Source organism: Prinia subflava, chromosome 5, assembly GCF_021018805.1.
Source record: "Prinia subflava isolate CZ2003 ecotype Zambia chromosome 5, Cam_Psub_1.2, whole genome shotgun sequence".
In the NCBI taxonomy this organism is placed as follows: Eukaryota; Metazoa; Chordata; class Aves; order Passeriformes; family Cisticolidae; genus Prinia; species Prinia subflava.
Genome location: NC_086251.1, coordinates 52,701,000 through 52,721,935, shown reverse-complemented (window position 1 = coordinate 52,721,935; position 20,936 = coordinate 52,701,000). Strand labels below are relative to the sequence as shown.

At 35.6% G+C, this 20,936-nt stretch overlaps 1 protein-coding gene across 3 annotated transcripts in view; it reads right to left on the bottom strand.

Moving 5' to 3' along the window:
* PPP2R5C (protein phosphatase 2 regulatory subunit B'gamma) overlaps positions 1-20,936 on the bottom strand; it is a 75,170-nt gene that overhangs the window by 11,510 nt on the left and 42,724 nt on the right. For all 3 annotated transcript variants that reach the window (XM_063399379.1, XM_063399381.1, XM_063399380.1), the window contains 9 exons: positions 14,815-15,014; positions 10,122-10,232; positions 9,413-9,505; positions 9,186-9,316; positions 6,618-6,677; positions 4,792-4,900; positions 2,623-2,676; positions 758-928; positions 134-261 (listed from right to left, as the gene is read on the bottom strand). In XM_063399379.1, the coding sequence (XP_063255449.1) occupies positions 134-261; positions 758-928; positions 2,623-2,676; positions 4,792-4,900; positions 6,618-6,677; positions 9,186-9,316; positions 9,413-9,505; positions 10,122-10,232; positions 14,815-15,014 (1,057 nt within the window). The remainder of the gene's footprint in view (positions 1-133; positions 262-757; positions 929-2,622; positions 2,677-4,791; positions 4,901-6,617; positions 6,678-9,185; positions 9,317-9,412; positions 9,506-10,121; positions 10,233-14,814; positions 15,015-20,936) is intronic.

Genomic DNA, 20,936 nt, shown 5'->3' with positions numbered 1-20,936 from the left:
TCTATCCAGCAACTTCAGTGTCACAGAATAAACAGCTCAACACACTGTTAAACTAGCTACTCGCAGATCCGAACTCTTAAACCTAGAACTACACATAAGTGAAGTAGCAGGAATTTGTACAAGTGTTTCTTACTTATTCCAATGCGTCTTTGAATTCCGGTACAAGGATGGAAACATGATGGGTAAAATCTTTGCTGCATTATCACTAATTAAACTCATAATATATTCATTATTCCAGTAGTATAACGCTCGCTCTGCAACCTAAGACGACATGAAAAAAGGAACACTTCTTCAATCTCTTACAGAGCAAATAATGATAACATTTGGCAAATATAAGGGAAAAGTAAGAAAAGTTGCAACTCAAGACTTGGGTTTTTTAGTGCTAATGAGAGTTGTGGAGCTGATGAAAAGAGAGACAGAAAAACTGCTTTTTTCTGTTCCAAAAGAACAAGTATTTGTAGAACTCATATTACCAGTAATGAAATGCAAACACTGTACTGAAAGGGTTCAGGTACTTCTGAAAACACTGAGTTTTTCAGCTTTTTTATGTAAAGCATAACACTGAAGTGAATCACCCAACATGAATGCACATATTGCACTCTTGAAAAGAAACAGTAAAACCAATGTTTGGATCTCTGTAACTTAACACAGAATTGAAGACTTCTTTGCAACAAATTAAAATTCATTATGGTGAATAATACATTACAAGTCTGCTTTACAAAATTTTGATATCATTGTACATGCAGTAAATACAGACCTGAAAGTGTGGACTGGACACACATTTGGCTAGCTGTCTGAAGAGAGGTTCCATAACTTTAACAAATTCAGATGGTTCAATAACATCTAAAATTTCTTCTAGTTCATTTAAAAACATGACTTCTTTTGGACTGTGAGTCTTTGGCCAGTATTTCAGCAGTGCCATTACCACCTGTAGAGACAAAGATAAAATAATTTCATGATAATTTCACTTTACAGTGAACTGAATTATAATGCATTAGTAAGTCGTGTACTTTAAGCAGAATACAAAATTTGTGATTTCTTGTCCCATGTAACAGTAGTGATCAGACTTGGTTCAGAAATAACTGTTAATAGGTCTAAATTCACTTCTTCAGAAAATGAAGTTATACGTCTAACAGACATATTCAAAAATAAAAATTAAAATACAAGACAGAAAATCTAACATCCAACTTAGTATGATCAAAGTGCAAATTCGCTACTACATTATCAGAAAAATTAAATGTCATTTAAGTGACAGCAATTTTAAAGCTCTACCTTCTTGTGGATGTAATCCAAAACTCAAGCAATTTACTTCTTATATTTTAACAAAGTATTTACTATAAATGCCTGAATTGACAGGTGACCAACTACTCCAGTTATGTTGCTCTTAAAACTTTGATTTGACTATCTTACTATAATCTTAGTCTTAAACCATGAACACTCAAAACAGCATTCTATGATATTTTGATTTTTAAATATAAAAGCTATAAGCAATATTTAATATAATCACTGACAAGACAAGTCTGAGAAACAAGTGCTTCTTTCATGTATATATTATTTAATCATGAAAGCAGACATTATATCCTCAATGAAGCCTTGGTTAATACATACAAAATTTAAAAAATAAGATGTCAAAAACTCTCATGTGACAATTGTAAGGGGAAGCAAAGCATTTAAATTTGAGAGGATCAGGATCTTTTGAAGAGGCACTCAGTACTTCACTGATGTATTTGCTAAGTTTTTAAAGAAAGTTGTAATCACATATCAATTTGGGATCAAAAAAGGAAACAAACTTGGTTACATATTAATTCAGATTTCTACTAGGAAATATGCAACATCTTATCTGATGTCTGGAAGAAAGTTAAGAAAACAAGACCTCATGCAGTACAAATGATGGACTGACATTTGCTATCTTATTAAATATTAAAGGCTCCAGCTAGAAGAGAACTCTTGCTCAGGTGCATACTTCTATTTGTTCCAAGGAAACCAGTTTCCATTTTATAATGGAAATGGTCATAGTCGAATAATGTGCACTTTTTGTTAGCAGCAACTGTTTTATTGACCTACTGATTAACCAGATTAGTTCTTACCTACTTGATATTGGGTGTAATGAAGGAAACCACTAGATACTACAGAGGACAGTTAAAATTATTCATCTATGCAATTATGTGCAGCCAGACCAAAGTCTGATTCTGTCCAAGGCTGGTAGACATGAACAGGATCTGTTCAAACCCCTTGCACCAATAGGCAGCTGTGTGTCAGAAATCTGTGTTGCATCATAACATCCATCTCCCAACAGAGCACAGTTCAGGCAAGCTAATTCCTGACTGAACTGCTTCTGGATCCACCATCATCTATCTGCTCAGCCAGAACAAAATAAGCAGAATAAAACCTGGTTTCTTTGTAAGACCTGTACTATTAATGTAGTTTTAATTAGTTTTGGATATTCAGAATGACTGCTGGAAAAAAGTGAATTTGACAGATCAAAATGTTTAAGTATTTGACTCAAATACAAACCATTACAAATAAATACTTTGTTCCCCAAACCTCCTTAAACAGTCAACAGATGTAAGGTATATTAATATCAATAGTTCAAAATATGTAATAATAGCCAGATAAACTTACCGGTTCTGTAAGTGTGCTGTCCTTTTCTAAAAACTGAACTACACAGTATGCCAGCTACAGTAAAAGAAAAAGAGTTGTATTAATTTTCACTATGAAACTGAACACATTTTCAAGTCACCAGCCTAAGTCAAGAATAATTTTAAATGCTTCAAATAAAATATAAGTTTCTTCCGTAATTTAAAAAAATTTAAATTTAAAAACCGATTTGGCAGACAATTTAAACAGAAGGGTAAACAGGCTTTAAAAATTATTTCCAACCTTTGCGAGTTTGTTCTCACCTTTTCCTGTGTTATAATATAGACACATATGACTTGATGTTTTCTTTTTAGACCTAGCACTTTGCATTTCACCACATTTCACCTTCTCACATATGAGATTTAAAAATCATGATCTTGTCCCCTAGAATGCTTTCCACTCACTAACACTTTGGTGTCCCGTGTTGATTTATTAAGTATTTGCTATTTCATAACCTAAGTTAGATAGAAGTGCATTGAACAGATGTAAATCTTGAGATTTTTTATGTATCACAACTAATGCTAACTATACCTATCGATGTAAGCTGATGCAACCTGAGGCTGAACTACAGTATTTACCAACTGCAATGCTGAAATGTCCCCCTGTGCCTAAATAGTGAAGTATTACATTCCTTTCACTCCACAGGCCAACAATCCCAAAGTAAGGGAGTAGATCACTGCTCATCTCTCAGACTGTTTAACCAGCTTCCTAAAGTCTCTCCATTTATTGAAGTTCAGCTGCTGACTCAATTCCTTTCCCTTTTTTGATGATTCCTACCAGGAATGCCCCATGGTAATTTGAGGAATGCGCCAAGATTACTACAGCTGCTGTTCTTCCCTATTCTGAAGTAAATTTGATTTAACACAAAAATTAACTTTCTCTGTGTATGTCTTTAGCAGCAAATCCTTCTATCTGTTGCTGTTTCAATTTGAATTTTTATGCATTTACTCAAAGTGTTTCATACACTGAAGTCACTTGAAGTACTTTTCTACTTGATTCAGCAGGACATGTAAGAGAGGCATCCCTATGTCACTGCCGTGTTTTTACTGATGCTGAACAGCAATGCAGGTCAGCTGAAGGTTTTGGAGAATTAGTTTGTGATTTAAGGGAAACAGATAAAGAACAATATGTCTCAGGTCAGTAAGAAAAGCTGGTCATCACTGTTGGTATCTGTTTTAGCTGAGATACAAAAGGTCTTGCTGTTCACACTCCAACAGGTTTTGTTCATGGCATTAGAAAATACAGAACAAATTTTGAAATGGGAGGCATTTTATTCTATGACTTCAACAGCAACTGATAGAAGCCACTGAAGACAAGATCCAAAGCAAATGCTTATAAGCATCTCTCATTGCTAAAGAATTGTAGGTATAGAAAAGGTATTCTTAAAAATACAAGTTGTTATTAATTTTATCTGAATAAATGGTACTTAGAACTTTGGAGTACTCAAACTACATTGAGTAAATATTGAACTTTCAAATTAAAAAGCCAAGATTGTGTAACAATCTCTCACAGACAATTTCAGCATATCACAACAATACTGTACTTTCATGCTGCATGATTTCTCACTCCTCTAGAAATTCTGAATGGAACTAAATTTAGCACAGAAAAGATACAGATGGTTTAAAAGCACAATGCAACTCGGAAGCCCCCTTTTTTCTGTGTACTTCTAAAAGGATCTATTGAATTAAATAATAATGTCCTAGTGAATTCCCAATTCCTTTCAAAACACCAACAAACTGAATTCAGCTGACTTGCTTCATGCAATTTAGAATAAAGTGTTTATAGATGAAATTCATTAAAACCATACTTTTCTGCAATTTTTTATGTCTAAACATTACAGACAAGAAGATAAACAAAAAAATTCTCTGTGGATAAATACTAAGAACTCTCACATTAACCAACTACTATATGTGTTTCATCTATAAATACTACAGTGCTTTTTAAAAACGTATTATTGTGTACACATTTTCTTTTCAATTTTTCTATCAACAAGCTAAGCATTATAGTCATATGTGTTAAGTAATTTCCCCCAGGCAGGTTATCAGGGAAATTTTGGAGCTTAGAACCAAATTCACAGCAGACTTACTTGAGTCCCCCAATCTCTTCAGGCAAGCTTACTTAAACATCAGTATGAAAAAACTGAGCAAAACTTACCTGTGGATGGTAGACACTGAGTGATTTCACTTTGTGCAATGGTAACAAAACCTTCAATAGGAATATTTTGTGCTCTTCTTTTAATGGTAAGGCAAATCCATTAATTATGCTGCCAGGGAAAGAAATTTAAAAATAAAGATCAGTAATTATATAGAAGTCTGCACTAATGTACAGGATATACAAAATTTCTTGGGCTTGTTTTCTAATATTTACAAATGAATAGAATAGTCCAATCAATCTCTGTCCATACCTTAACCAAGTTTTCAGAAGTCTCAAATTCTTCTTCCAAGCTGCACACAACTGTACCTACAGTTCAGACTTCACCCTTGTCTATGAACTAGTCAGTGTTTCAAAGCTTTGAATACACATCTCTCCCAGCTTCTTCACGGTATTAACAAGTGAAACAGAGACTGGATGTAGAAGAGGTAACCCAGGAAAGCAGACAAGTCAAAACATGACTTCTGCTTAACTACCAGCATTTCTCCAAGGCCCTAGACTACAACCAAACAGCATTCCAACACAAGACACCCCAGTGACAGCTGAGTGCACATGTAGCTCAGTAAAGGGACAATGGCACCTTTACCTAAACCCAGGTACCAGAACAAGAAGCTCTGTGTCAACAACATGCTTGGTGATACTTCTTAATGAATAAACAACACAGAACAGGTACAGCACAGAGGCTGCTGCATCTGCAGCTGTGTGTCCCTGAGAGTGGCCCACACCTCAGGGGCTGGAGCACTCTGCTAATGAAGGGCTGACAATGGAGGTGAGGAGATGGGGTCCTGCTTGGAAACCCCAGTGCTGCCTATTGCTGGTGCTTGCATTGCAGACGAAAGGGGTCTGAGGGCTCAGGGTTATAAACGGGACAGCTAGGGCAGGTCTTGAGGTCAGGGTCCAGTAAGAATGGAAAAATGGTGCAAAAGGGTGAGCATAAACTAAGGGGACTAATGAGGTTACAGGGGTGTAACACTGCAGCACATTTAACCCAGTGGGGTTCAAGGGAAGGAAGAACATTCTGTCATGGGTGCATGCAGGGTAACAGGGTGACAAAGCTTGACCAATCAACAGAACAGTGAAAGCTAAGAAACATTAACATGTGGCTGCAAGGCCCATGGGAGGGAGGGTTTCCTCACCGTGACCTAAAAGGCCTTGGTCCCTCCAGGGTTGATAATTCCCTGGGCCTCCACAAGAAGCCTCATTGAGCCTACTAGAAATTCTGATTTGGAAGCCTGAGGGAGTAAAAAAATCCCCAAACCAAACCGACAACATCACTTAAATTTGCAATACTTAAAGCTAACCTAACAAAACCAAGAATGAAAACACTGGTGACTCAACAACAGTTTGGAAGATTTTGCTTCATATTCTAGTACTTAAAGTTTATAGTTTTCATTATGACTTTTGATGAGTGTTACTTGAGTATAGTATGTTGAAGTACTAATGGACATGTAACTTCTTCAATCACATCACCAATTCATTTAATGCTTTGGTTTAAATGGCACAATTTTAGTGTCAAAGGCTTACAGATACATCACTGGAGTCTGAGAAATTATGGAGTTAGCAAAATGATGTTTCTGAAGTTTTATGACCTGTGCTTCCTTTGTTTACCCACTAGGTGTTCAGCAAAGAATTTTTAATAAATTTCAACTCACTACATTTTACTCGTAGTTGTTTTACAATTAAAATAGGATTACAAAAATTGTCATATCCCAAAACATTGCCACAAGGTTCAAGTTTTTTCTGTATTTCTACAATGTTACATAAAAACCCCTTGATTTTTGAAGTCTACTCTTAAAACTGACTTTAATTAAACAAAACCTACTACTTACCTTCCCAATATTTCCAGTAATTCTGCTATGCCATTGTGATGTTCTGTTTCATAAATAAACCTAAATAAATGAAACATTTTATTGGGTTACTGCTGAAGAGAGATACAAATCTAATACCAAGATCCCCATCTAACATTGCAGGTAGCCTTGACCCCAAATATTTCAGTCACTCAGTAAAAGGAAAGTAGAGACATTATGGGAAAGAATTTTTGTGAAAACAAAAATCACTAGCACACCCAGCTGCTTTCAACCTTCACACTTGCTTGCTCTTTTCTCCCATAACAAAGCAGCCTACACTCAAGCTTTTCCCAATACTCATATTTTATGTCATTTTAATAATGCAAAACACAGCAAATAACACTTTAAATATTAAAATAACACAAGAATATCTGGCATAATTAAATGCCATGACTCAACCCTCTATAGCAAATGCAAGCACAAGGTATTCAACCAGTTACTACTTCTGGATGTAAAAAGCTTTATGGCATTACAGATCTCTGTGCATGCAAAAGGCTTGTAATGAACAAAGGAAGTCACATTTTCCTGAATCTTCTTTTGACAGAGCACTGTTATTTACTAGGCCTTTCCTTCCTTACTACTACCTTTCCAGCCTCCCTCACACAAGTGTAAATTTATTGACAAAGTTCTATGCATGGCTTCAGGTGGAAAATTCAAATTAGTGGGTTTTCTCTTAAGTATAAATAATTCCACGAATTTGAAAGCATTTTTTAACTAGAAAATTTGTCATAGGCTGACATAGTAACAACTATTTTTAATCCAGAATATTTGAAGTAACAGTTTTTAATCCTTAAAGACCTTTTCCATATAATTCAGGACAACAATTCCAAGCAAAATTAACCACACTGATGCAAAAAGGCTTGGCTTGAATTAACAGGCACATACAGGTGTAATAATAAAAAAAAAGTATTTCACTTCAGGGAAAAAAATAATTAATGCATTATGGGGAAATGATTAATATAATTCTGGTCAATGACTAAAAGACAAATGAAGGCCACACATTTCTTAGGTAAGCACAGTAATAATCTTGACAACTTGAAGGTAAAACTATATGAAAATGAAATATTTTTACAAGTTTTACACATACTTTAAGAATTTATCATTTCGCATAGCCTAATTCACTAATTCAAGACAAAGGCTAGAACAACTTCCCTCCTTGGTGATCATATCCAAGTGCACCAGTTTACATTTTGATGCAGAATTTTTAAACTTTGAGCTCCTAAATATCATACAGCTAAGTGAGCTTTTCCTTTTCTGTAAGTTTGTGGTTGGCTTTTCTTTTTCTCCCACAACTTTGTAGCTGTGCAAATTATATAATCTCCCAAACATATGTCAGATTGAAAACTCTCTTATACAAACTGTATAAAGTTGATCTAACGACCAGACAATTTCTTGCTGTTTCAAAAACTTGTCACCACAACTATCTGTATTTGAAGACTTTGCTTCCATTATTTCTGAAAGTGCAAGAAGTGGAAAATAAAAACACTTTCCAGAAGTGCATATAATGTACTATGATGTTGTTTTACCACCTGGTTCAGATATTTGATCAAATTATGCATTTTGGATTTAATTTAATAAAATCCACGGCAAATTTATTAATGTATGAGGAAAAAACAAATCTGCATTTTTACTTTTTCCATGGGCTATACTGGCTCTTCACTTGTCCTGTGAAGTCAACTCTTCCAGCTGACTGCAAGACAGTACAGGCTCACTAATTATTTTAAAGTAGCTCCTCTGAGTCCCTTCCAAAGGCTCAGTTGTTGCCACAGGCAGAGAAGATCAGCTCCCTCTACAGCAGGTACCAGGTGCCATTCCTGCTTTGGCACTGGGGCCTGGCAGGTTTTTGCTACTTTCTGAAAGAGGTAGCACCATACATTCACTTGGGATGAAAACAGTGGCAGAGAAGGAGCATGATGGAAGGAGTGTAAAACTGATACACAACATTATTATTTCTAGAAAAGCAAAGAATATCAAAATGATAAAATTAAAACAGCCACTACAATCTTGCATTCACACTGGAGGTAATGGCAATAAAAACACACTTCCAAAGGCCTTTGGTAAACAGGGGATTAACTTTTCATCTTCTTTTTTTTTTTTTTTTTTGGATCAGTGATAATACTACAGTTCATTCTATGGCAATAAACAAATATTTCACAAGACCTCAACAGCACATGTCAATTCTGAGGAAAGAGGAGGCAGCAAACATGTTCCTTCAAGCAAATTACAGATCTCTTAGTCATTCAGTTTCAGCCTATTTTCTGCATTATAAAGAACTATACCTTATTAAGGTATTAGTGTAATACCCTAATTGTCCCACAAAGATACCAAACCACCCACTATATCATATACTAACTCAAATTTCAGCTTCCAGATTTATCTCATGGGCAAGACTACCCTAGTTTAAGTTTCCCAGAGTGGTATTAATTATTATTATATGTAGCAATATTGAAGATAAACATATTAATAATTTTAAAAATTGCTAGCAGTCTCTTGGAGTGTTTTAATTGCATACCTGATCACATGTACCATAATACAAAGATGCTGACATACCTATAAAATATATTATTAATTTGTTTCCGGATGTAAGCTCTTAAGCCTAAGAATTTCCCATATATTCTGTGAAGAGTTGTTTTAAGAAAATCTCTTTCACGAGGATCTTCACTGTCAAAGAGCTCTAAAAGCTGAAGAGAGGGGAAAAAAGATGCACTTTAACTGAATCAACTGCATTGTAAAAATACTTTAAAGCTTTAAGTTAAAAAAATCTTTTTTTACCTCACCTGTAATACAAACTTCTGATCAATATATTTCTTAGCTATATTGGGTTGAAAATCTGGAGATTCTAAAAACCTTAAGAAAAATTCATAAACAAGCTGGAAAAAATAAACAACAAAAAAACCAGTATTAGTCTTTTAAACAAGAACCATTTTATAAGCATCACATTACCAAAACTGCTGATTAGTTCCTCAGAACTGCAAAATGTTTTTAGTTATATTGATCTATATAACAGATTAAAAGCTTTGCTCTTGCTCTCCTGACAAATTACAAGAACTTGAGGCTCTTTAAACTGCAGAAATTCTGCTCAGCTCCATCACTACATTTTACTCAAATGACACACAGTAATCTAATATTTATCATGCCCAGAAGTACATGTTCTAAGAAGTCTCTGTTCTCCTGTTTTTGTCACGGTACCTCTGAAAGCTAAAGCTGTGCCAGAGCCAGATCAAAGCATTCATAGAGACAAACAGAAGCTCATTTAAAATCTCAGCAGTTACATCTCCACCACAAGAAACAATGAGCCTTTAACCTATAACAACTGATTTTTTTAAAAAAAAAGATTTTCAGTTATAATTCAAGAAATACCTTTTAAAAATTACATAGAAAAGTATCTCATTTGAGATAAACACATAACCTAAACAATTTAGAATACATAAGAAGTTTATTAAATGTCAAAATTCTATTATAGACTGTGATGACTCCATGAAGTACCTGTAGATGAGGCCATGCAGCTTCTAAGGTTGGTTCATCTTCCTCTGGATCAAATTCTGCTCCCGTTGGATTGGAAGATGGTGGTAATGTTCGAAACATATTAACTGCAAACTGAAATTACATGTGCCTTTAAGGACTCTGAAACAACTGAATGACCAATAAAAAGACTTCCAAGACAGTTTTGACTAAGAATTCTTCACATTAAGTATTTTAATTAACATTTGCAAAAATGCAAGCTATATAATGCAGTATTTTAAATGGTGAGAAACATTTATACTTCTTTAAATAGCTCTAATTTGGAGAACACTTTTCCACGGAGTAAGTACTCTTCAAAGCACAAAACTACTGTCGGGATGTGTTTTATGAGAACACTGCTCTGAGCTCTCTACACACAGACACGTATGTAAAATGTTTACACAAACCTTTTCATATATACACACTTTATAAGGCCTTGCAGCAACCTGCTAAAGCGTAAGTCAGAAGTAGAGATGCAAACCAAAGGTAACTCACATCTGTTCTTCTCTGTAAAATATTCATTTCATTTCACATAGTGGCTGCACACATATGAGAACACTTCAAAACCAAATTCCACAACACCACCATCCCCTGTGGTATTTCTCTTAACCATGTCCATATACCTGACATTACAGAGCACTGAAGGGGGGAGAAGTAACACACCCTAGTCCTTTTAATATTTGAATTCTGAACCCCCTGAAAAACATTTGGCATCCTCGTGGAAGTGAACCAGTCTCCAAGTGCTTGTCTAGATACAAGGGCCAAGGAGCATATGTATATGCTGTCCTGCCATCTCACATGTGACAGATGGCTGAGCAGACAGTGGGAGGCAGTATCAAACTGCATCAGCTAAATCTGTAAGGTTTACGTTATATTCCCGTGAGGGAAAAGTCATCCTGACACTCTGTTTTTCTGCATAATATTCCTTCATTCCAGCAACAGAGACATAGGTCTGATACACACCAAGACTGACATGTCATAGTAATTACTACTGCAGAGAATTAAAAGTAAAGCTGATATATCTTTATGTTCTCCTTTTTAAATATGCATGGACATCAAGTGATTAACCATCTCTAACCTTTGTTTAAAAAATATGGTGCAATTTTGCACTAATCAATGGTCTTTCAAGAAACAAATCCAGGAAGACTAGACTTGACATTTAAAACTTGCTAAAGTTATTAAACAAATGGAAGAATATGCTTATCTAAATAATTCCCAGTGTCTCAGGCTCTCACTGTAAAAAAGAACAACTGGGTCATGTCAGGTGTTAGCAACAAAGTTTTGTACTTCGTATTTTTGAAAACAGAAAATGGACAGATTAAAAACCTAGAGAGTACTTTTTTCCACGAGGAATGAAACTAGTGAAGCCTGATGTGATCTGTTTTGCATTTTATATCCTTGACCAACAGAATACAAAACTGCTCAAATCAAGCTGCAGCATCTTGCATTGAAAGCACAAACCTGAAACTCTCTTGTCTATTAAGCTACTGAGGTTTAGGAAAACTTAAAATTAATTAATATCAGTGAGTCCTTTACCCAACCAATGGCTCATGTTTTTTCTAATTTCTCAGCCTTTTGACCCAACAGACAAAACACAATTTGAAAGCCTGATCTCCTCTAAGGCAAATTTTCCACAGAAGTATAAGTAAATACAGCATAACTCAAACAAATTTCCCTCCCCAGCCCCACCTCCCGCCAACAAAATTCCACAAGCACCACCCCCCAACCTTATGAAATTAGAGTCTTTATGAACACCGGCCTAGTGTGCCAAAATTCTGCCAGTGCTGCCAGCACTAACATCACTTGACCTTAAAGGGCATCACAGGAGGAAGGGAGAACAAAAAAGGAAAAGAAAACTACCTGCATTTTAAATGGTTCAGGGTAAAAATTTTTGCTGTAATGGTAGTCGATAATCCTGCTTTTCTTGTGGCCCTTTTCATACAATAAGAGAATATTTTCAAGCAAGTAGGCATCAGAGATACTACACATTTTCTCCTCCCTTTTGCTAAGCAGCCTGAGTGAAGCTTGATGTGAACAGCCCTGAATCAAGAGGCACATAAGCTGAAAGTCTGTGCCTTCTGTATTCATATGAAGAATCCCAACCTTATAGTTAATAGAGCACTTATATTCACAGCAATTCTTATCCTAGAGCAAAGATAGAAAACACACCTGCAATGCCCCTTTGAAACCAAAACCAAAAAAACCAATCAAAAAACCAACAAAACCTCAAGCTCACATGGGTATATCTGAGTATGTAGTTTTAATAATGCATGAAAAGTTGCACTGAAAACTACTTCATTTGCTGAATAAAATTAGATCTGCTTCTATATATAGTAACAATTAAAAAAAGTTGTACTACCCTACGTGCTAGTGCACAACAGAATATTCTCATAAAGCCCTGCTTTCTTCTAAAGCCAAACTGAAAAAGCACATATATTATTTTGTAAGTAAGAATGTGCAACGGATGTTTTTCATCACAAAACCCTAAATACATAATGTGCATTTACAAAATTTATGCAGACATTTGCCTCCACATTTTATAGTTTTGAGAAGAGGTACTTAATTCTACTACACCTAGGAAATAGAACTTGTGTAACAAGCAGTTAATAAAACGGTCTTTCTCATCACATCTTTGTTTAGAAATATAAAATGAAATTGAAGGACCTATCAGCTGGCTCTTTGAGGAGGAAAGGGAAAATCTTGAATCCACTCTGAAAGAAGAACATTAAATCCATTTTAGAAATTAATTTCTCATACCTTTTGAAAAAAAGATTTAGGCTTAACATTAAATTATTAGCTAAGCCACTACATGAATATATAGCTTAAAGAAAAGATCTTAGTATAATTTAGTCCAGAATACTTACAGAAAATAAAAAAGAAGGGTGGGGTGGACAGACATGACATGAGCATTAGGACTATAAAGAATAAAAAAGAATGAGATTATAAAGCAAATGTTTCTTTTGTCAGAGAGAAGAATGTTTGAAGCTATGCAAAGGGAAACATTATATTATTTTTAGTAAACAGACAACTTGTGAAATTCATTGCCCTAAGTGATTGGCCTAAATAATAATTTAATAACACCAAACAGAACTTGGACACACACACATACAGCATGTACACATGTACATACACAAGCAAGTAATCTCCAAGCTGTGAAATCTGGCAGAAGGACATAGCAAAATCCCAATTTCCCTGCCAACTCCACAAACTTTCCAAACTGAGAACTATTCGCAAATCTGAATATTTCTTGATCCTCATAACTTTATTGAAAATGCTATTCCTTACAAATATAATTCAGTGGCAGTAGCAGCACATAACGTTTTAATGTTTCTTGGAAGAGTTTTAAAGTACATGAAGACATTATATTTATTTTCCTTAAAATCCCCACAATCAATTCAGATATATGTCTAGAATTTAGCAAATGTACATAACAATCTACACACACATGCCTGAAGGAAAGACCATAACTACTGGAGAAAGAATACAGTTGTTTCAACAAATGACCAAAGGAAAAAAACTATTGAATTTAACCTCAAAATACCAGTCCAGGTGCCTTCACTGACAGTGTCTCTCACAGTGCTGTCTAAAACTTATGCAAGGAAACCCCACACTCTTCAGACCCTTGCACACAAAAAGCATTTTGAATTCACCAAAAGAATTTTTGAACACTTCACAATACCAGCAAAACACTGGCAACCAAGATAGCAGCCAAATTCTGCTGCAAGATCTGTTCAACTGACCCAAGTGCAGACTTGGTTACCATTGGGTGCATCTGAAAGCAAAGAAAGTGTACATTCTTAGCCAAATGTACTCTGGCCACAACTGCTTGATGGAGGAAGATAATGCAGGCATAGAAAGCACAAGCAATGAACTATGAGCAGTTAAGAATTCTTGCACAGAGCATACACCAGTGTCTGACATTGGTATTCAAGAACTCATAGTGAACTCCACTTTACCCAGAGAAAGTCTTAGTAAGCTTATTCTCTTTCATCTCTCTCTTTTCAACAGTGCCAAGTACTCCAAAACAAGCAATCAATAAGAAAAAAACCCAGAGATATAAATAAGTTATTAAAACATGGGAAAAGTCATGATCCCACATCTCCTCATTAACCATCCTCAATGCTTTGGGTTCATGTCTGACATCCAGAGTTATGTGTAGTCCTCATATACTCAGAAGTTCACATGGAAATAACTTCTGTCTCAGTAAACACTTACGGCTGATTTAGATAACAATCTTCATTATAAGCAACATCCTACATACTTTAAATCCTTAGAATCTTTGAAGAAGCTTCAAGGTCTCTGATTTGTAGGAAGAACACTAAATCTGACTAAGTTCACATCTATGTTAAAGAAGCACTGTTTTCTAACTCACTGAAAATTCACCCAAAGTTATAAAGGCTTGGGAAAAAACATCCTGTTACACACAGCGCTTATTAGTCAGGAATTTCAAAAGATCCTCTCTGTTCTCTGGGTTTTCAGACAACAGCTACAGACCTCAACTCAACTGCTACTCCAAGCCACTGGTGTCTGGTCACCACCACGACGAGAGCTGAAAGACTCTGCAAACATAGTTGATCTTTTTTTAAGATTTCAGCAAAATTCCTTTATATAAATTAATACAGCTGAAAAAGTAACATTGAATTATGAAACAGAAAGCTCCCATTGTTGAATCACTTACCATATGTACTACTTCAGGGTAAATAGGTTCCGTAATCACGTTGCGATTGTGTGTGATATATTCTACCATTTCACTTAAAGCTGCTCGTTTTACTTCCTTCCACTTTAGGTCACTTAGTGGATCAGAAACAAAGTCAAAAAGTACACAACATTGTCGTAACTTCTGGATGAAAAGCTTTTCTTGATCCGCTGGAGGAACATCTGAAAAGTGAAAATAATTACACAGTGTTTAAATTATACTGTAGTGGATTCACTACCATCCCCATTTTTACTTTGTGAAACACAGGTATAGAAGTGTTTAGGTTTACAAGCAAACTTTCTAAATCTTCACACAAGTTTCAGCAATATCATGTTCCAGAGAATGAACCCCACTGAAACACTCTGTACCCATCAGGACAATTTAAAAAATTGCAACAGTGGTGCATAACTTGCCTTTGCCAGAAACAGACACCACATGGAAAAAATACATACTTCAAAAAATGCCTGCATGTCCTTTGTGTTTTGCTTAAGTAATCCTGTGAGCCATTAAAATGATGGATATATGTGAGATTACAAATTATACACTGCAAAAATGTCCAAGATCAGGACTTCAATATTTAGGAAATACTAGATAACTGGCCAGAGGTAAAGAAAGCAGTACCATGTTTTGACTGTAGGAGAAACTCGTGTCCAATTAAAATGGCCACATGATTACAGCACAAAGCTTAAAACATGAAATGTGAACACCCCACAGAGTCTGCCTAAGTTTATACCATATTACATTTTATGTTTCTACATAATGACTTTTTTATTGTTAGATATGAACTTCTAAGGCAGTAATAGCACGTTAAAAAATAGGACCAGATTGACTTTGTGAATAGTTCTGCAATTTACTCCCACTTCTTCTAGCTGATGACTTTTTCTTTTTCCTTAGAGTATCATAAAACGCTAGAATTTTCTTAAACAAGCAGCAAGAGCTACCATCCAAGTATTTCAAGTGGTATCACTGAATACAAGCACCTGTGTATGTACAATCTAATTAACTGAATGTGCAACAGATCTACAGTCCAGTTGTTTAAATACCAGTTGCTCTTCTTAAAAATGCCTGAAAAATGTCCTATGATAACAAAGCTGAAATAGCTCCTCTCTCTCAAAGAAAAGTTGCTTTCCAAAGTATTTTGATATACTAAACCTGGAAGACTTATTTGGCTTAAAACAGCCAGCAATTTTTTTTAAAGTTACATGTGCCTAAGTGCTCTGAAGAATAATTCCAGTAAGCAAACACTGCATAGTAATAGCCCTGAAGAACGTGCAGAATAAAAATGCAGCCTTCATGAAAGAAACCACAACCAGTTAGACTTAAGTGTCACCAAGACACCCCAGACAGTGCAGAATTCTAGAAGCAGAAAGAAGGTGCTAGGTAACAGTAATCCCTACGCAGAACAACAACTTTCTGACAAATAAACCAAAATTCCTGTCCAGTGTTGCGAACAAAGCCACGCAGATTTTGTATCTGAACACCCATGCTTTTATTTGAATTAAAAACTAAACTAATGAAAAATGTCTCCTGAGAAAATATCAACAGAAGTGATTTTATATTGATTTGATATTTGATATTAATTGAGAAGTTTGCATACTGAAACCCAGCCAAATTCATGACCTGAATGTAAAAAGTGTCAGACAAACAAAGTGGTGGAGTGGTTACCTTTCCCCAATTAACTGTACAGTGGAAAGTGGTTCAACCTGAAGCATAACAGTTACACTTCGGTATACTGTGCTATGAATGCATACTCTACAAAATCCAAAGTACAGAATGTAGACTATAATTACACAAGTTATGGACATACAATTACAGTGATTACTGTACACTAACCTTTAAGAGATGAAGCATTAAAGATGTAATTACCACTAATAGTGAAAGCTAAAGACTGACAACTAAGAAGGTCAAGAAACACCCTCAGCTAGGCAAGAGCCATTTCCCTTGCCATTTATTCTGAGGTGGTTTAACTATTTTAAGTACCTGAGTCACCCTTGTTACTTGAGAACCACACATATTTCTAACTGTGTTTTGTTTATTTGGGTGAGATAATACCCCCTCTTTTAGGAGTGTTCATTCACAGCTTTCAACTGCCTGGACCTCCCACCTCTTCTAGTACTTTATCAGGAGTAGTTGCCTTGAAACCAGGATTATCCCTACTTTTAAGGTTCGAAAGGATGATTTTAGCATGATACCAAACAGAAGGTGGTTAAGATGATGACTTGAGTAGCCCATAATTTTTGTGCAGAGCATGCACACCTGCAGAACAACTCTGGGACACCCAATAAGTCATTTATTCTCAGACATTTGCCAGGGACTATCTGGTTATGTTCTTTCAGTTAACTGCACGCCAATTTCTAAATCACCTTCCAGCTCAATTAAGTGATAACCCCTCACTTCCATTTGCTTAATTATTGGTATGTTTGAAGAGAATGCCATTAGGGAAAAAAAATCCCTACTTGCGCAATTCTGGTGCTCCATTCACCAATGACTGTGGGAAGGTCATAATTATTCAGAAGCTACTCATTAAAATTACATCAGAATTGATACTTTGAGCTATTCACTGAGCAATGTTTTTTAAAAAAAACCTCAAACACCATCACACCAAATCAAACCAATACCAAGCTCCCATATGTTCTGCTCCCCTTCCCCAACTGGCAGCCAACGATTTACATAACTTTCACAGGACTTGATTCTAAACAGTAGCAGTAGAATAATCTTTTTTTATTCACTCCAAACACTTATCCTTGTCAGTACTTATACCTTAAATGAGTACTATTTTTGCTCTTCTGCTGGAACAGGAGCACAGTTTGTTGTAATCCAAAAGAAGGTCAGTCTTATGTTTGGATTGAATGTTCATCATTTCCTGACATAGCTTTACAGAAATTTGTTACAGCAGATTTTATGCTTAAGCCCACATCAGTTATCCTACTGTCCTTTTTGTAAGAGATAAGTATACACTGGAAAAGGTATCAAAAGATGGTAGATATTATGAGAGCAAGGTACGTCTCTGGGACAGAGGGACCAGCTTTTTGTCTGGTTTGGGTTGTCCAGAGGTTTTTTCCTTACAGTCACAGGATAACTGTTGGATCAAGTTATACAGCCTGCAGATATGCAAGCTCTGCTCCTTCTGTTTTAACGGTATCAATACAGAAATAGCTATTCAATATAAAATTTTCAACATCATCTTAGCCTGTGGCCTTGCCAGACTCTGATATATTGATGAGTAAAAAATAAGTTACTTTCTACTTTGTAACAGATAGTAGCTGTGCTTTTATTATCAGATAAACTAGACCAATAATACTTCACTCTGAAAGGCAGCACTTCCAGTCTGTATTTCCTTTTGTAACAGCCAGGTAAGGATCAGAGGTACTCAGCTACCAAGTGACTTAGCAGCACACAAATAATTGGCTGGAAAAGCTTACATTCAAACACTGAACTCTGTATGGAAACAGATTCTTTGGACATTTCAGGTGTATCTTCAGCAGCTCTTCCTGTGTGAGCTCACTGCAAGCAGACCTCACACTGGTAGCTGTCCTCGACCCCGCGTGCTTCTCAGCCAGGATGTGGCACTGGTTTGCACCCAGGAGCTACCACCTGCACCTTCTCTTTTGTGATGTATAGACCAGCTAAAGGACTAAAACATGTGAATATTCCAACAAATCAAGATGTCTTCATATTAAAACAAATTTTTCCTTATTTTTAAGTAAAAATAAACCAGAAAACACTGAAGTTCATGTTTTCAGTGCCTGCGCTTATGTTCAGTTTTCCTTGACATACAAATATTTGTGCCAGTAGGACTGTAGAGAACTTACTTTTTTGTCAATTATATTTTTTATGTTCCTTCAAACGTAAAAGTTGTATTTTCAGTTTTGTATTGTAATTGTGACATCACTGGGCACTGATGATAGATCCATCCCCTGGTTTTTTCATTGAAGCCCATTTTTCTGTGACAACAGTGTAATGTAATAGTTGCTGAATGGAGGACAAAAGGCAAGGCAGGGTAAGTGGGTGACCCAGAATGTCACATAAAACAGCTGATTTCTAGTACAGATTGGAACTGAAATAAAGTTGAATTTCAAGTTTTAGGTCATATTCTGACACAGAGAAGAGCTGATGCAATTCCTACCACAAATCACAATTTATGGCCAGTAAAACTCACTGTGTTACATCATTTTAAAAGCAGAAACAAGAGATGTGGTCGACAATTTGCAGAAAATACATTCAGAAGACAAAATTCATCTCAGTTGTGTGAACACTTTTTTACTCACATATAAAAGCTTAGCAGAAGTACCAGATTTAGTTAGCTGACAGGTCCCTATTTCATTGAAAGAAAAGTAGCTCCTTTTTCTTTAAAACTATCAGATACCCACAGCTACCAATCAGGATTATGCACATACATTAAATAAAGCTCCTATTATTTTAAATGGGCAGCTAGATTTTTTTCATACAGAAAGATACACAGAAGTTTAAGCCAGAGAATATCATCACACAAAGGCGAAGGAGTATGTGCAAAAACAAGGTCACAGGAAAAAAGAGAAAGCAAAAATCATATGCTGAAAGTAACTGCTTCTTTACTACGCTGGTGTAGAGCAAAAGACCAAGCACATAGGATGACTCCTGCTTGCAAGTAGACAAAACATCTCATGAGATGTGTCAGCAACACTAATGAAGGACTAGAATTGTTAATGATTTGGAAAAACAACATTTAATTGTCAAGTAGGGTGCCCAAAGGATATCCCTAAATTTATTGGTCACATGGTCCAATTGTGACCAATGTGACCATGTCCTTCTGCTGGCCAAAGTATTAGTGCATTTTAAATTTTATGTTCATCATCAAAAACACCCCCAGCATTAAAGCTTTATTAAAGCTTTGTAAGATGCCCTATATAGTTATATTTCAACAAGGAGAGTCTAATATCTTGCAATGTTCTCTTAAAATACTTCAGTTGACAATACCATGGCAGCATTTTTTCAAAGAATAGCAAGTTCAGTGCCTGGAGTAAGAGAAATGGAAATTGCCAGACACGAAGACAGAGGAACTACATAGCATGCAAAGAAGATAAGCTGTCAAAACATGGGTTTACCAGAATGAATACTTTTTCCAAAACTAGTGATCAAGTCCTCAAAAATGAGAAGAATTAGAAAAAAATTAGAAAGAATATTACAAAGTTAAACTAACATTTGATAAAATACCATTTAAAATATTTACCTTATTTTGAAATTGTTTAATTACCATCCTAATTCAAAGCAAGAAACATTATTCTAGAACGATTTTTATTGCATTGCTATTATGCGACCAACTCTTTATAGTTTTCAGTGATTTTCCTGAAATCATGATGACAATAATTAACACTAATTAAAGATGACAGTCTCTCATTAACAGAATTCTATCCTAACACATGATATTGGAAATAGGGGGGGTGGCACATGGAAGAAAACTTCAAATTCACGCATGGACAAATTTAATTAAAGCTGTTTCTTTTCTATCAGCATATAAAAATAAACTCAAGGAATAAAAGAAAGTACTAAAATTATACACAATACATTTTATACTATAACTAGCAACTCTAGTAGTGGGAGTTTGGCTGCAGATAACTCAAAGCAGGCAAGATGTTGTATGGATACACTGGACTAACAAATACATAGAAAATGCTGCTGTTTATATTGTTTTATTTACTGACCCTGCAGAAATATTTCGTTGCCAAAAGAAATGCTTAAAACAAGAAAAACGACTACAGTAACCAAAAAGCCACAAGAATACCTATGGAAAAACAGAGTGCTAGTACTAAGCTGAAGAGAGTACCACATATAAATATTTTCAGTAACACAGACGAGGAACAAACTTCCGTTCTTTATCTCACTATTGAAGATAAAGGGATGTACCTGTCAGTGTTGTAACATGTCATAAAGAATACAGGCTTACTCTAAAAGAATTGAGCTCTAAGTTTAAGGTCCTTATCCAACGACCATGTATGAGACCTGGAAACATTCCTGAGTTTGGAGGGGTTTTTTGAACACTAAACATTTCCCATCAGAAACAGGACACTGAAGAGTAGACAGATTTTGTCTCATCTACAACAAGCTCATGACTCCCCAGTAATTAA